This window comes from Rhagoletis zephyria, unplaced genomic scaffold (genome assembly GCF_001687245.7).
Source record: "Rhagoletis zephyria isolate East Lansing unplaced genomic scaffold, Rhagoletis_zephyria_1.1 Rzeph_scaffold_00546, whole genome shotgun sequence".
Lineage (NCBI taxonomy): Eukaryota > Metazoa > Arthropoda > Insecta > Diptera > Tephritidae > Rhagoletis > Rhagoletis zephyria.
This window is the reverse complement of record NW_016157630.1, coordinates 220,184-236,987: the sequence shown is the minus strand read 5'-3', so window position 1 is coordinate 236,987 and position 16,804 is coordinate 220,184. Positions and strand designations below refer to the sequence as shown.

General features: G+C 37.5%; 1 protein-coding gene across 1 annotated transcript in view; it reads left to right on the top strand.

Moving 5' to 3' along the window:
• Nucleotides 1-3,619: 3,619 nt before the first annotated feature.
• Nucleotides 3,620-16,804, top strand: part of fusl (transmembrane protein fuseless) — a 70,826-nt gene continuing 57,641 nt past the window's right edge. The window contains exons 1-3 of the mRNA XM_017612464.1: nucleotides 3,620-3,662; nucleotides 4,387-4,401; nucleotides 7,956-8,679. Coding sequence (XP_017467953.1) covers nucleotides 8,092-8,679 — 588 coding nt within the window. The 5' untranslated portion in view covers nucleotides 3,620-3,662; nucleotides 4,387-4,401; nucleotides 7,956-8,091. The remainder of the gene's footprint in view (nucleotides 3,663-4,386; nucleotides 4,402-7,955; nucleotides 8,680-16,804) is intronic.

Genomic DNA, 16,804 nt, shown 5'->3' with positions numbered 1-16,804 from the left:
CCTGCACAAGCTGCTCTTTGTATAATGCCTAATTTCCTGACGTTTTATTGTTTATCTAGTGCAGGCCACCAAACTAACGCCGCATACGTTAGTATTGCCCGTATGATAGCCGTGTACATCCAGAGGACAAGCTTTGGCTTCAATCCCCAGTTCCTACTGAATATTCTTTTACATGTATAATAAGCTGTGTAGGCTCTCTCAACCCGCCCTCTATATTTGTCTTCCAGCTCAGCTTGGTATCTAATACGGCACCCAAGTATTTAGCCTCGGAGGACAATGTGAGAGACGTTCCATTAAGGGAGGGAAGCCTGAATTGTGGTATTTTTGTTTTATTGGTGAACAGCATCAGTTCACTTTTTGTAGCCCAGGTGTTTAGCCGGAGCAAAGCTCCCTCTAGGATTTCACTAATCGTTGAGGGGAAGAGACCTGATACCGCCACCACTACATCATCTGCATATGCTACTACTTTCACTCCACCTTTGTTGAGATCCAGTAGAATGTCGTTCAGTACCACCACACATAGTAGCGGAGACAGAACTCCCCCTTGGGGAGTGCCTCTATTTGCATAACGGGATAGCGTTACTGAACCAATGGTTGAAATTATGATTCTGTTTCTGAGCATTTGTTCGATCCACTCGAATATGTGGTCCGGTGGGAATCACCTTCATAAGAGATCGAACAATTGCTTCGACTGTTATGTCGAGGAATGCCGCCAAAGTGTACTGCTTGTAATGGAGTGATTTTTCTATGGTGCCCACGACTTCATGAAGGGCAGTTTCAGTAGATCTGCCCTTAATGTATGCATGTTGAGCTTTGGAAAGTTTGGAATTTCCCAGAAAAAGCCTAATATGTAGGTCTAAAAGTCTTTCCAGTACCTTTAGCAGGAAAGATATAAGACTTATTGGTCGGAAGTCTTTTGCTTTTTCGTGATTTCTTCTTCCCGGTTTAGGTATGAAGACAACTTTGACTCTTTTGCAGCTTTTGGTAATGTATGTCACGCTGATACTGGCTTTGTAGACCCTTTCCAGCCAGGATACCATAGGCTCCTGTAATTTCTGGAGCATTATCGGAATGACGCCATCTGGGCCAGAGGATTTGTATGGGTAGAATTTATTTATAGCGAACTAAATTTTTTCCTTGTCTACGATTGAATCGAGTAACTCGTTTGAGAGTTGCCGACGATTTGTATGAGGCCATGTTTTTGGCCTCCTGTCGCAGCCAGGAAAGTCTGTATTTTTATGATAGTCTCTAGTGATTCCTCCGTTGTCCTGGTCCATGCACGTCCTTTCTCTTAATAAGGTTGGGGTTGGTGTGTTCCTTGGATAAAACTTTGCTTAGTCTGGCGCAATAGGACTGCCAAGAGTACTCTTTAGCTTTCTTTACTAATTTTTTGTACTGCCTTAATTCATCTTTGTATGGCTGCCACAATTTTGTTCTGTAGCACTCGTTAAAGATTTTTCTGAGATGTGACCTGTGCTCCCTAAGCTCCCCCGTCCACCATGGAGGGGATTTTTTCTTAAGGACGCTTACTGGTGTGGATTTTTTAAAAGATATGGCTAGAGTTTCTTCCAGCTTATCTACTGTATTGTCTAGTTCTACAGCAGTTTTAATCTCCTTTGATTTACTACTGTCTAGGTTACCTGACGTTAGCCTGATAAATTTTGACCATATTGTTCTTCTCGGATTCTGAAATAGGGAAGAGGTAGTGGGCTTTCCGCGAATGCTGAAGAGTATCCAACAATGATCCGACATGGATGTTTCACTGGATACTCTCCAGTCATCGACGACAATACCATCTGTTGCTAGGGTTAAGTCCAGTACCTCTTCCCATCCCGCAAATCTTTCGGAGCTGAGAAATATAAAGGTCGGACTGTCTCCTTTATTGCATATATTCAGGTTAGTATTTAATATAAAGTGTAAGAGAGACTCACCTCTGCTGTTTATCATGGGACTCCCCCAGATAGTGTGTCTCGCATGTGCGTCGCATCCTATCAGAATTTGTTCCCTCTGTTAGGAAGCTAGAAAGAGCGCGAGCACGCTCCAAGAGCTCCAAGACATTTTTTTCAACTTGAAATGGCAATGACCCCATGCGCCTAATTAAGGGTTAAGAAAAATTTGAACAAGTGTAAAAAACTTGTTTTTTTCGTTTTCTTAATTTTTTGGCAAATTTCTTCATAAAACACAAAACCCTGACTTTTTGATTTTGGTAAAAACTGTTTTTGATGTAGTTTGCCGCAATAAGTATACTATACGTGTTCTCACTAATTTGGATGTAGAATTTGAATAATAAGGTTACCCTACAGAAAGTATTCCCGTTTCCTTATGATATGCTAATATTGAGATGACCGTATCATTTTGTCGCTCATTATATCTGTGGTCATAAGCAATAACCGCCTAAGTCGAAAAACCTGAATTCGAGAAAAAATGTTTTAAACTTTTGGATTGTAATGTTAGCCTTATGAGGAAAGAAAAATATTTTCGCTTATAGCTTTTTAAGTAGCCTAGCTGGCGAGATGTCGATTTCACATACGCATGGGATAATGGTTGAAGATTACGATAGCATACATAACTCCGTTCTTCCTTAAGTCGACTTAGACGGTTATTGCTTGTGACCACAGATATGTATATTTACATACATATCCCTGTGGGGAAAATCTCTAGTTTTGAACTGGTGCGCTTCTAGTACATTTAGAATCACTACTAGTTCGCGATAAATCTCTTTTACATGCAAACAACTGGCGAATTTAACACAGCGATGTCATAGGAATTGCAAATTGCCCCCGCTGCATTACCTTTTCTATAGTTCAGAACCAGTCCTAAATTCGACATTTGGGATCTAGTTCGCTTTGCACCCCATTTTCTATAGTTTCGAACCAGTTGTAAACGAAACAAGTAACAAGATGTTTTCTTTTTGGGTTACATGGTAGCAATTTTTAATTATTTGCAGAGAAATGTATTTTCAATCTAAAATCAAATTTGTTTGAATGAATGTAAATTAAATTGTGCATTTGAAAACACGTTTAGATACCTTTGGCTGTAGCCGAATTTGCAGAGGTGCTGACTGTTATTGGCTATATTTCAGAAGGTCCCAAAATGTTAAGATGTTAACACAAATATTAGTTTTGTATTACCAAACTATGAAAACGCATCTGCGACGTACAGACTGAAAGCGTATTTGAACGAAAAATCCGCCAAGCAAAAATCTGTTTAAAGTAAACAAGCCCCCCGCTGCATCCATTTTTCAGTAGTTTCAAAGTTCGCCAGATGAGATCTAGTTCGTTCTGCATCCCTTTTTCTATTGTTTTGAACCAGTTCGATAAAAAATTTCATTAAAATTGGATTGCAATCGAAAAACATTTGGTGAATCAGTGATTTTATTTCGATCTGATTGTAATCAGAAGTGCTTACATTTAAATTGATTGCATTCAATTTCTGTCAAATTAACGTAAATTGTAATTTTCACAACAAGAATTGCTTGCTAAACAAAATAATTGCAATTTTCACAGCTCGGTTGTATATATATATATTTAGACTGTATTTTCCGCGATTTTGTAATAAAAAATTTAATTATATAACCTTTTCTATATTTCCAGATTACCAGATAACAATACTAACGCAAACGAGAATCAAAGCTACCCATTTACATTTATGTAGATACATATGTATGTACAGTCAGTCAATAAAGTTTAGGTGCAGCGAATTTTTTACAATACGGGCAACTATTTTTTAAATATTTTATTTTTCGCAAATTTTTTGTAAAAATATGGTTAATTCTACAACAAAGCCCCCAAATTTTAAAATTCCAAACCTTGTGCAAAATTAAAGAAAATTCTGCAAAATTTCATTCAAATATTGCACTTTTTATTTACTAGAAAAAAGTTCAGTATGCTGTTTTTTAGCCTATTCAATTTTAGTATAATAAAGTGCAAGTATGAGGAAGCTAGAACTTACCATTGATTTTTGGGAATTTGTTTTTGTCGAAGGTGTCGCACACTTTTTCCATATACAAAAATTATCAAACATTATTTTATATGGAGAATATGAGCGACACCTTCAACAAAAAACAAATTCCTAAAAATCAATGGTAAGTCCTACCTACCTCAAACTTGCACTTTGTTATACTAAAATTGAATGGGCTAAAAAATCGCATACTCAACTTTTTGTACAGAGCGTAAATAAAAAGCGGAATATTTGAATGCAATTTTGCAGAATTTTCTTTAATTTTGCACAATGATTGGAACTTTGAAATTTGGGGTTTTTGTTGTAGAATTAACCATATTTTTACAAAAAAAATTGCGAAAAATAAAATATTTAAAAAATAGTTGCCCGTATTGTAAAAAATTCGCTGTACCTAAGCTTTATTGACTGACTGTATGTACCCTGCAGTGAAAAGCTGAACAAGTAAGCACAAATTCCAGTTCATGGACTATTATTTAAGGATAGAAGTCGTATCAGTTCGTTATGAACTGTACTTTTACCAGTTCCTCGTACAAAAAAGTAAACAAGTGGTATTCAATAGGAAAGTCATAGTTCGTCATGAACTATAATTATACCAGTTATCCGCTGTGAAATGCCAAACCAGCCAGTAAAACTACCAGTTCATTAACTAGTATGTGCTAAAGGGACGGCCTACCATTTCGACGATTTCGAACAACTTTTGCGATCAGCGACATCTGTCTTTGAATCGCCAAAAACAAAACTAAATTGCAGTTAATTGCATTCCTCTCAACTGTCGGCTGTGGTGCGAGTGAAGACTAACGAATCTGGTAACGGAATCTCAGGTTCGTGTCCGTATGGTGGTGATAAAGTAAAGTAAGTCAATTATTTCAACCACTTAAATATAAACTAATGATTGTAAATTTAATTTCATTAGGAAAATACCTAATACTGAAATACAATAAAAAAAATTAAATGAAAATGGAATGGAGAGCCAGAGCCAGTGATGCCAGAAGTTCTCTGTTAAAAATCTCACGAAAATCGGGGAAAAACTCCCTCAATTACCCACATCTTAAAAATTGATCCCACAAAATTCTCAACGAATTCAAAACATATACATACATATTTCAGTAAAAAAGAAGTAACATTCATATAAAATAATAATAACAGATTGGCGCTTACACATATGTCAGTCTTTGGCCGAGCTTCTCCTCCGACTTGTGGGGTGCGCTTTATGTTGTCACACAAAGGGGAGGGATCTAAAGTTTTACGCCGACTCTGAACCATGATTAAAACATAACAAGGTAAAACCAAAGAGAGGCAGTCTGACGTTTGCCATCAACATAACTTAAAAATTCAAAGATCAAACTCACGCACACATTCTCATTTTACAACGCTTTTATCAACTTGCAATGTTGTGTGTCCAGATACCATTTCTAACTATAAAATCTTTGCTTTGCAAAGTTCCTACAAAAAAGTCCTCGTCGGTTGAGAGGTAGATGTCGCCCTATGCACTACGTGTGCTACAGCGGAAATGGACGACACGCCATTTCTTTAAATGAAATTAATTGGTGCTCGTATGTATGTAAATACATATATATATACATGTGTGTGCACCAAATCTATTAAAATGGTTGAAATTTTTGATTATCTATTGTAAAGTTTTATACAGACAAGACTAAAAAGTAGATAATAATTAATATGAAAAAAAAAACCTTTTAATATACAACCAATATAAATGGACTAAAAATTAGAAAATAATAATTCTCAGTCCCATAGAATTTGGTTTGATAACTTTTGATTTTGAAATTTTAGCAAAAGTCATTATAAACAATTTATGAGATTGAAAATGAAAATCGTGGGCGCATGTAATAGGCCCGACTTTATATGAAGGGTAATATATGTATATATGTGGATATATGAATAACGACCGCTTAACATCGATCTCAAATTTGTACTTTCTCTGTAGAAATTTTAGGTCTATGTTATGTAGTTTGACTATTGTCAATTAAATCTAATGCTTTGTTACGTTATGTTGTACATTACATGTGTATGTATTATATATTGTAGATATGTATTTTGTTTGGAGTTGAAGTTCGCCTATATATGTACATATGAACATATACAATACGATAGTATACGATACTATCGAAAATATCGATAGTATTTTTCAAACCATCGAAACTATGGAATGGCGCCACCATCGATAGTTTTGCAGCTCTATTACTTATTGGAAATTCTTCAAACTATCATTGTTACAAATTATTAGCATTGTGTAAGCGAATATGATTTTTGGTGACTTAAAATTGAAGCACATACATGTGCTATTTAACATTTCATCAGATAATTTGTTCCGATTTTTACATGAAACACCAGTTACAATTGAAAAGACTCCTTTTACTCAGCGCTTGGTTTGGTTAACGTGAGAAAATTTTTCAAGTTGTCCTTATAATTTTTAATACATATATGTACATAGTATTACTCCATATCACATCTTCAGAACGATTAATTACGTAAGAGTGTCGAATATTCTTGAATTTTGATCAATTATTCATCAATAACTGTGTCAAAAGAAAATCCCTTTTTTATTTGAAATGTCCGTTTTTTCCTTTTAATAATTTTTGTTGCAAAATATCCCTCAAATGGGGAAATTACCCACAATCTGGCATCACTGGCCAGAGCTTTGCTCTGTCGGCCATTGCCACTGTTGCAGAGCCGCGAACAAAATGGTATACTTATGCTTTTCACGGGGGATGAATTGGCTGAATATCCCGTCAACTGGAGTGATGCTACTAGTATTTCTACTGGTATGGTTCTGATGCAGGAGCGGACAATTGACACCTCCTATGACACCGCCATATTAAAAATACCAGTCGCTAACATTGAAAAAGGAACTACAAGTTGGGCTTAAACGCAAACTGGTAGCACTCTAGTTCACAACTGGTAGCTTTCCCTGCAGGGTACATACATACATATATGCCGCAGTAACAAACATCAGTCGTTGTGATAAAATATGTGCTAAATTCTTATGCATCCATGAGGCATCTAAATTTAATTTTTTTAAAGAAACCATTGTAATTTTTTCACTAATAGATTTTTGTAAAACATGTGCATACATATTTATTAAAAGTTTTGTTCACATATTTTAAACCAATATTTATGTATGCACATATGAAAATTGTATATCTTCATAATAGGGTTTTGCGCTGAAAAAGTAAATAAAATACACGAACACTTACGGCGATTATGTGTCTAGCAATCATCAGGCATAATAAAACAATTAGTTGACAGACTTATTTTTATTTATACGATCTTACAGATGTCTGCACTTCAGATAACGATGATTTGAAAACAGTTCATATTTAACGTCTTGGCCGCTAACACCGTAACTACAATTATTTAGTGAGCTGAGAGGAATATAAACGCTGGACGTTTGATACACAACAATAACCACAAACATTGATATACAAATATAAAGGTGCATACATATATGTATGTATAGAAAAGGGCAAAGAAAAAATATTGATGGAAATGCCTAAAATACATACATATGTATATATCTACATACATACCCTGTAATCCAAAATTCCCATCTTAACGAAATCTTTAGGAATTTCTCATTTCTGTAACGATTTTTTTACGAAGGAAAATTGTATGAAGTTGTTGACGCGAGCTCGTTAAGAAATTTCTGTACGAAAAATAAAGAAAATTCTGAAAAAATTCTACAAGAAATTTCTCCTATCGCAGCACTGTTGTCATTGCTTTCCCGATTTTCTTCCGAAATTTCATAAAAGAATCGAAGTGTGCACAGTTTATTTCATATTAGAAAATTCGGCAAAAAATCTGATGAGATCTTAACGAGTTCTTTAAAATTTCTCTACAGTTCAGAATACTCTGAAAAAATGGTTTGCAGGGTACATATGGTATGTTGCGACTTATAATTTCTCTTAGTACGATATACATAAATGGAATATTGGAGTGATTTCTTGAGGATTGCAATTATAATACTTGCCTTTCAGCGAATCTCATTAACACCCAAATAAATAACATAGAATACCCCGAAAAACATATGCTATTCTGAAAACCTGTAAATATTTAAAGACAACTCTTCTGCAAGACCTTGGGTATTGTGTGCTTTGACGCTTTTATTCAATAATGTTAAGTGATGAAACAAAAGAGCCGTCATCAACAAACAGGAAGTCGCTACATAATAATAACAGCGGTAACTTCAACCAAAATAAAAGCATTAAAAGTCTACATGAATTATTTCTCGAAATACTGGATGCAGTGCTATCATGTGTCATAGTTGCTCCTTGCGTAATTGCCTATTGGCGCGGAACTTGGGAACTAATGGGTATATTGATGTTCCCGCGAAGCATTCCGCTTTCTGCGCTGATGTCTTTTCTGATCGGCGGTTTGGGACATTTTTTTTTTACAGTTACGCAATCTATGTTTCGAAATTACATAAATCCGGATAACCGCCGTCTCACCTATTACGTAATATCGCGCAGTTATACAGCTTTATTTGGTATAGTATGTGTTAATATGTGGCGAGGCTCGTGGATTCTTTGCGATTGGCTAACCAGTGCTGACTCACTAGTTATAATATCCGCTGTTACGTTTGTATCTATTATGTTCTTGATTTCAACTCGCACTGTTCGCAATTTGGGTGCTGCGCCTTATTCTGTTACAATGGACCATAAAAGTGATTATTTTGATGTCGACACCATGTTTAAAATACCAGTGAGTACATTTAGCCTTAACACATTTAGGGTCTTCACACCGAGCGTGGTACTCGGTAATTCGGCGTTCGATAATTTTTCCGCATGTATTTTGTTTGTGTAAAGTTATTTTACTATCGGTTTACCGGTCACCGAGTTATCGTGGTGGAAGCTTGAAAATGTTTCTGGGAGTTGGTAAACTGCAATCAGCTGTTCGATAATTATCCAATTTTAGATCCGCCCGCTGCCGAAAGACATAAGGCATATTTATGAGTAAGTAAAATTCCTTGACTTTTCTGTTACAATGTATTTATTTTTTTAAAAAGCTACGAATCAGCTGTTGATAAACATGGTTTACCAGAGTAACAAAAAAAAGCTGAAAAGGACGTTCACAGTTGATAAAATTACCGAGTACCAAATATCAGTTTACCAAGTACCAATTAGCAGGTGTGAAGACCCATGTTATAACTTTACTTATACAAATACGTTCTGCTTATAACACCGTCCACTAAACATTGATGTAAACTATTGTTGTTTTCTACACAATTCATTATAAACGGCCTCAAGCTCAATAAAATTTTTGAATGTAATTGTTATAAGGCTATAAATAACAAAAACAAATAACTTAAGGACGAGCACACCTAACAGTTAAACATTCTAATAATAGAAAATATTAACAACAAGTAAGAAAGTCTAAGTTCGGGCGGAGCCGAACATTAAATACCCGGCGCAAGTATAAAATATATGTTTTTTCACCTTTCCGCTACCGATAGATGGTAAGACGGGGTGTATAAATTTTGAGTAAATTAGCGTCCTTAAATTTCGAAATATTCCAGTTTCAAGCATTTCTGAAATTTACCGTTATATGAAAAGCGGCCGTAATTTTAGTCCGATTTCAATAATTTTCAACGTTTTGCTTTTATGTGGCAAGGACAATAAAAGTACCGAGATTGGTACAAATTAGTATAACGGTTACCGATATACATATATGTGATCATAAGCGGGCGGTGCCACTCCCATTTTTCAAAATTTTACCATAAACGTATTTCTTGGTAAAGAATTGTTGCAAGCATCAATTTTGAATAAATTAGCTTTAATATTTTCTGATTTATCGAAGATTTTGTATTTCTCTAAATTACCGTTATATGGGATGTAGGCGTGGTTATTGTCCGATATTTGAAATTTTCAGCCATTTAGTATGCTGTACCCAGGCCAACAACTGCGCCAAGTTTTGAAGAAATTGGTGAAGCGGTTACCAAGTAATACACATGTAACCATAAGTGGGCGTGGCTACGCCCATTTTCCAAAAATTTATAATATTCTTATTTTTCGTCTAAAGCTTATTATAAATATAAATTTTGAGTGAATAATCTCGAGTAGTTACTAAAATATCGCAGTTTTCGTATTTCTGAAAATTACCGTTATATGGGAAGTAGGCGTGGTTATTGAGCGATTTTAAAAATTTTCGGCCATTTGGTATGTTATGCGAAGGCCAACAACTGTGCCAAGTTTGGAAGAAATTGGTGCAGCGGTTACCAAGATATACACATGTAACCATAAGTGGGCGTGGCTACGCCCATTTTCCAAAAATTTATAATATTCTTATTTTTCGTCTAAAAATTATTGTAAATATCAATTTTGAGTGAATTATCTTCAGTAGTTACTAAAATATCGCAGTTTTCGTATTTCTGAAAATTACCGTTATATGGGAAGTAGGCGTGGTTATTGTCCGATTTTGCCCATTTTCAATACCATCCGTCCTACGCCCGAAAGAAGTGCACGTACCAAGTTTCGTTAAGATATCTCAATTTTTACTCGAGTTATCGTGTGCACAGACGGACGGACGGACAGACGGACGGACGGACAGACAGTCACCGCTTAATCGATTTCTCTTTTCATTCTGATCATTTATGTATACATTTGTCTATATCTATCTCGATTCGTTTTGGCTGTTACAAACAACCGTTATGTGAACAAAATTAATATACCCTTGTGCACAAGTGGGCTCGGGTATAAAAACCAACAAAACAAACAACCACATGATCAAGTGTAAAAATAAAATATTAGCAAAAAGCAACTAAAACATCAACCACATGATCAAGTGTAAATACCCTGCAAAAAGTGGGACTAGGTTATTTACTAGCACAGGACCACGATTCATTGTAACCAACACTAGTAACCAAAATGGTTCAGACATATGGAGAAAATACGTTTCATTAACATTGCGATGTCATTGGACCTGACCACCTCTGGTCCAACGCTGCATTACATGGGCCCACTTCTGGTCCACCGCTGCATAACATGGGACCACCTAGACAACTACTCCTTTTGGACCATAAACTTAATTTCATAAGATTTTTTATAAAACGAATATTTGATAATTTTTAAATGTAATTTTATATTTAAATAGCAAAATATCTTGTTTAAAATGCATTTTCTGGTGTTAAACACATATGTATATCAGATTTTTGCGCTTGAAGTGGTCCAGGTCAGCATAACAAGTTACTAGTATGCAACCTGGTCCTTTTGCATACTCTTTAAAACTATAGCTTCGCTTGATTGTAGTTGGGTTAATACATGAAAAAGTGCAAAAAGTGGGTAGACCTTTGTCTTTGTAATCCGAGGTCGCTGGTTCATATTCCAGTGACGGTGGTTGTAAAAGTCTGATGAGGAAATGTGGTGATCTGCGAAATAGCAGCTATACCTTCTACCTTTTTGTGAATTATCGCTGGTTTCAACACAATTTTTTCATTATAAAGGGCCTCAAGCTCAATAGACTTGTTGAAAAGAATTGTTATAAGGCCATAAATAACAATAACTCTTATCGTTTTATAAAGGCATTCTCAGCGGTGGAAAAGTTTTTTGCACTTGGTTATGGAGTTCTGCCAGCGCTGGGTATGGCTGTTTTATACCATGTCGTTGAACAACAGACGACAAAATGTATGTGAAATGACAATTGCTTAGTTGCCATTCTCATCGTAGCCAGAATACATAAGTATAAACAAACGGCAGCGTTGATCCGGATCAACTCGTTAATTCGAAATTTACCCGGGGTATTACCTACATTTTATCAGCTCAGTTAGTCTGGACTTAATTTCCGTAACTTAATTTAACTTAATATTTTGGCCAACCTGTTATATGAGAAACTGTGTTGGCGGTTAGTTAAAACTTAACTTACTGTAAGAAACTTAAGAACCTGTACATTTTAGGTTCTTAAGTCACGGCCTTATGGAAATTGGTAGCGGTGAGAGAATAAGGCTTGCCAGACTGTCGTTTTTGTATATCTTAAAAATAAATGAACGCAAACATTTTTTTTGCATGCATTTTTTTGATGTGGAATTTTAGTAGTGCTTTTAGCGGCACCATCTATGGTTTTCGATAGTTTTATAGACAACCATCGATAATATCGATGGTTTATTAGAGTGACCCTTTAAATAGAAAAGGGTTACACAAATATTATTTTACTAGATCGCCCTCACCCGCTTCGCTGAGTGTATGAAATTTTTGCGTGCTACATTGAATAAAATTTATTTCAAGAAAACTCAATTCAAAAACAGGAGGTTTAAAATTTGTTCAACCATCCTCAAAATATTTTCAAACTAAAACTTTCTTAAACTTCTAATTTTTCATACTTTTTCAACTCAATTGAGATTTTAAACAGATGGAAACCCTTTACATGTAGTTTTGAAATTAAGCCATTTAAAATCATTTTGATTGATATTGTATTAATTCCTTTCCTTTTAAATAGTTGGCACCTTTTTAAACCTCTTTCGTCTAACACTCTTGTGTGACACATATTTAAAACCATTTCGATTCATACCAATATATACTTTGAAAACCGTTTTTTGTGTTCGAAAAGCTCGAGAACTGCCGAACCGAATTTTTTTTAATTTCCGACACCTGATTCAGACGCCCAAGGATTATTATAGGCTTTATGTGAAATCAATCTTATACTCATGGAGAAAATCGGGCTATTTGAAAAGAGGGCGTGTCGCCGTACAAACGTATATATAATTCATCTGTAGGTGTGTTGGTGAGTGAAATCCTCCTAAATGCTCGGACGCATTTTGAACGAATTTTTTTTTGTGTTTTTGTGTAACTCTCTGGATAGTGTAGATTCACAAATTCACCCGCCAGTTGGCACTGGAGTTAAGTTATTACTAAAAATCTTATTGATGATCCACTTTGGCCAATATTCAAAATATGTATTGGTAACGGTAAATAATAATAATAATCCCAACGGTTTTTACCCACCATTCCCGCCCATCCGCACGAGGGGCGCAGTCCGCATGACGTACGGAACCAGTATTTATTTTAAATTTTTGCGCCGAGTCACGATTGGCAGGAGTTTGTTAAGTGTCGAGATCTAAAACTGTTCAGCCACAGAACTAAATTCATCAGCCGATTTTATGTCTTTATTTTAATGATTCATTTATTGAGAGAAGACAGTATCGATTTATTAATGCTGAAAAGCGGATCTGATATATCAAACGTACTGGAATGAGAGTTAAAATCCTGGCATAAGCAACGGAGTGGGTCATGCAATTCAAAATTAGTTTTACAAGCTTTCAGAAATAGGGGACTAAAGTTTCTTGATACCCGGGAGGGAACATTAAGGCTAACTTCGCCCAGAAGAAGCGGAAAATTGGACCAAGCATTTGCCTGCGGCTGGAAAGTGTAGGAAGATTAATAAGTTTTAATCGGCTCGTATAAGGTGGGAGGTTATATTGAGAATCCCAACGGAAATTTCTTAAAGCAAAAAGTAGGAATTGTTTTTGAATTGATTCTGTCTTGTCTGAGTAATTTTGATACCTTGGATTCCAAACCACCGAACCGTATTCCAGAGTTGGCCTAACTAATGTTGAAAACAGGGTTTTAGTGATATAAGGGTCACAAGGCAATACTATTGCAAAAAAGAGCTGCCACGTGGCGCAGGAGTGATTACGAATAATCGCCAAGTTATAAAAGGTGCCGTGAATGTCAGAATAAATAAACCTGTTGCACCATCGAATTTTTATGTGTTACGATTGGCCCAATGTATGTGATTTTTGCCAGTATTGTTATGCCTTAAAGCTTCATTCGGAGGCACCAGGGTTGAGTTTTGCAGGGGTAAATCTCAAATCACCACCGATAAATCAACCGCCAAAACCATCGCGCGCCTTTTAGTGTAATAAATTCAAGTAAAAAAAATTTATTTTGACTTTAATTGAAATAAGTCTATGTATATTGGATTTCTGTAGAACAATTATACGCATCCATTTTGAAATTGCCACCAACTATACGATAAAGTTTCTTGGACAGATTTACTATAAAACCGGATCATTGTTGCCCCCAGGGAGTGAAGAGGAAATGTTCGTCAAATTTATTTGAGATTAACCGTTCTATGAAGTGTTACACAATTAGAGAATTTCAAGAACTTCATCACGGGCATGACGCTTTCGTTAGGTTATTTAAGGCGGAAAACGACCACCAAACCATAATCTTAGCCGATGAGCGTGCCAATGGAAATCGTAAACGTGAATTGTTGGTGAAAATGTTGGACCAAAAAGTTTCATAAAAAAAAAATTATTTTGTGCGGGACGAACTTCGCCGGGTCTGCTAGTATTATATTTCATTTAAATTAATTAATTTGAATTTTTAAAAAGGTGGCAACGCTTGTGAAAGGCTTCAATATTATTCAAAACATTAAAACTAAAGGTTTCTTAACAATATTAATTAATTCTTCAGATGGCTTGCGTATAATTAATTTAAACTTACTTTTCAAACAGGTGGCAAGCCTTTTCAAAATATATTAAACTACAGCTTTTTTAAGCCTCTTGGCATCCATTTTTTAAATATAATTTTCAAATTAATAACTCCCTTAATTGAAGTTGAATTAGATTTTTTTTAAAAGGTGGCAGCCCTCATCCCTGAGTATAGAATGATTTTATATATCTCCATACCAAGTTCCAGTAATCTACCAAAAATATTTGCTGAGAAATGCAGTTTGAAAAATTCTGTTTGTATGGGAAGTGCCGCGCCCTCTTGCCTAATCGAGATTAAATGTATCCTATATTTTAAGTTGGGCTAAATAACAGCAGTGTACAAAATTTCATGATGATCGGTTGAACAGTTAAAGCGTGAAAGCGTAGCAAACAAACAAGCTCACTTTCGGATTTATAATATTAGTAAGGATAAGGATTTTTTTTGTTCGTAGGAGAGGGAAATGCTTCATGCACTGGCCGGGGGCACTAGTCTCTATACTACCTTCTCCGAGTGTGGGACTCCCACCGAAGCGTGTTGGGCTACCCACTAAAACCCAAAATCCCACCGCCCGCGCAAGAATCCCGCATCTGGCACCGCAATTCTGCATGTCTTCAGATGCAGGAGCGCGCTGCTAGAGCCTTGGGGCTGCTCTTTTGTAGGGGCGTTTCATTCGGGTGTCCTCAGTAGACAACCGTCCTCCCGTAGACAGCGGAGTACGAATTTCACCNGAAGTGTTCGCAGGTGAAGAATGTGTGGTACACGTTATCTTCGACGTTTCCACAGTAGTGACAGAACGGTGAGTCCACCCTTCCCATTCTATGAAGATATTCTCGGAAGTAACCATGACCGGTGAGGAATTGCGTCAGGTAGAAATCGACTTCCCCATGTGGTCTGTTCAGCCATGTTTGAAGGTCGGCTATCAGGGAGTGTGTCCATCGACCTTTTGTGCTCGCGTTCCAGTTTTGTTGCCACTGCTGGATCAGTTTCTCGCGCGCCCTTGCCGCGGCAGTTGCTCGACCTATCTCGGCATTGAGATTGTAAATCTCTTTTCGCTCGTGAGCAAGTAGCTCAATTAGCATGACGCCAGAAATAAATAGGACCGCGTCCGCGAACACTGTTCGGTATGCAGAAGCAATGCGTAGTGCCCCTCTGCGCTGGACCGAAGACATTTGAATCCGGTATTTTTTGACTTTCATTGCATCGGCCCATATTTCTGGCCCGTACAGGAGCACCGATTGGACCGCTGTCATCAGAAGCTTCCTGCGGCATGGCTTCGGGCCGCCCACGTTTGCCATCAGCCGGCTTAGAGCCGCCGTGCTCTGCGCAGCTTTTTCACATACTCCATGGATGTGTTCCCAGAATGTGAGTTTGCTGTCAAGCTTCACCCCTAGGTATTTTGTAGACCTAGAAGTCGTCACGGGTTGAGGTCCGACCATTATATTTATAATTGTTGGGATCCGTTTCCTGGTGAGGAGCACGATCTCCGTTTTGGCTGTAGCCAATTGCAGACCGTGATCGCTCATCCATCCACTGACGTTGCGCATGACCTGGTTTAGCTTGAGCTGTGCTAGCTGGACATTTCTTGCTGTTATGACGGCTGCCACGTCGTCCGCGAAGGCGACAAGGAAGGCGCTCTCCGGCATTTCCGTGCGCAACAGACTGTCATACGTGGCGTTCCAGAGGTCCGTGCTAAGTACAGACGCCTTTGCCGCTTCGCCGGCNAACAGACTGTCATACGTGGCGTTCCAGAGGTCCGGGCCAAGTACAGACCCCTGTGCCGCTCCGCCGGTTATACGTCTCTTTCTCTGACCTTGTGTTGTGTCGTACAAAAGCCAACGGTCTCTGAGGTAGTCCCGGATCATATCTAGCAAGTATGTTGGAACCTTGAATGACCGTTCCAAGGCCTCCAGCATATCGTCCCATCTTGCCGAGTTGAAGGCGTTCTTGACGTCCAGTGTGACTAGCAGCACTATTGGCCGCGCCTGGTGGCAGGCTTCTTCGGCCTTATGTATCGCCTCCACCACTTCGCCAATTGCTCCTATANGGGTATAAGCACCAGTCTCGCCTTCTTCCATTGGCTTGGGAAGACCTGGGCCCTAAGGCAGCTGTTGTACATGTTAAGCAGGAGATCAGGGCTCGTTTTCACAGGGCTAGCTTCAGCTCGTCTGTCGAAAAGAGTAGTGCCTCGGCTTGTTCCTCGACGAACACTGTATCTGCTCTTAGTGGGTGTGTGGGAAATAGCGCATCCACTATATTCTTAACTCCGGCCTCATCCATCGCTTGCGATGATGTATGGAACTTTTTCATCACTATTTCGTATCCCTGGCCCCAGGGATCGAATTCCGTTTACTCCTCTGTATCTTGGCCCCAAGTGCCTTCTTAGCGCTTTTGTAGGCTGCTGC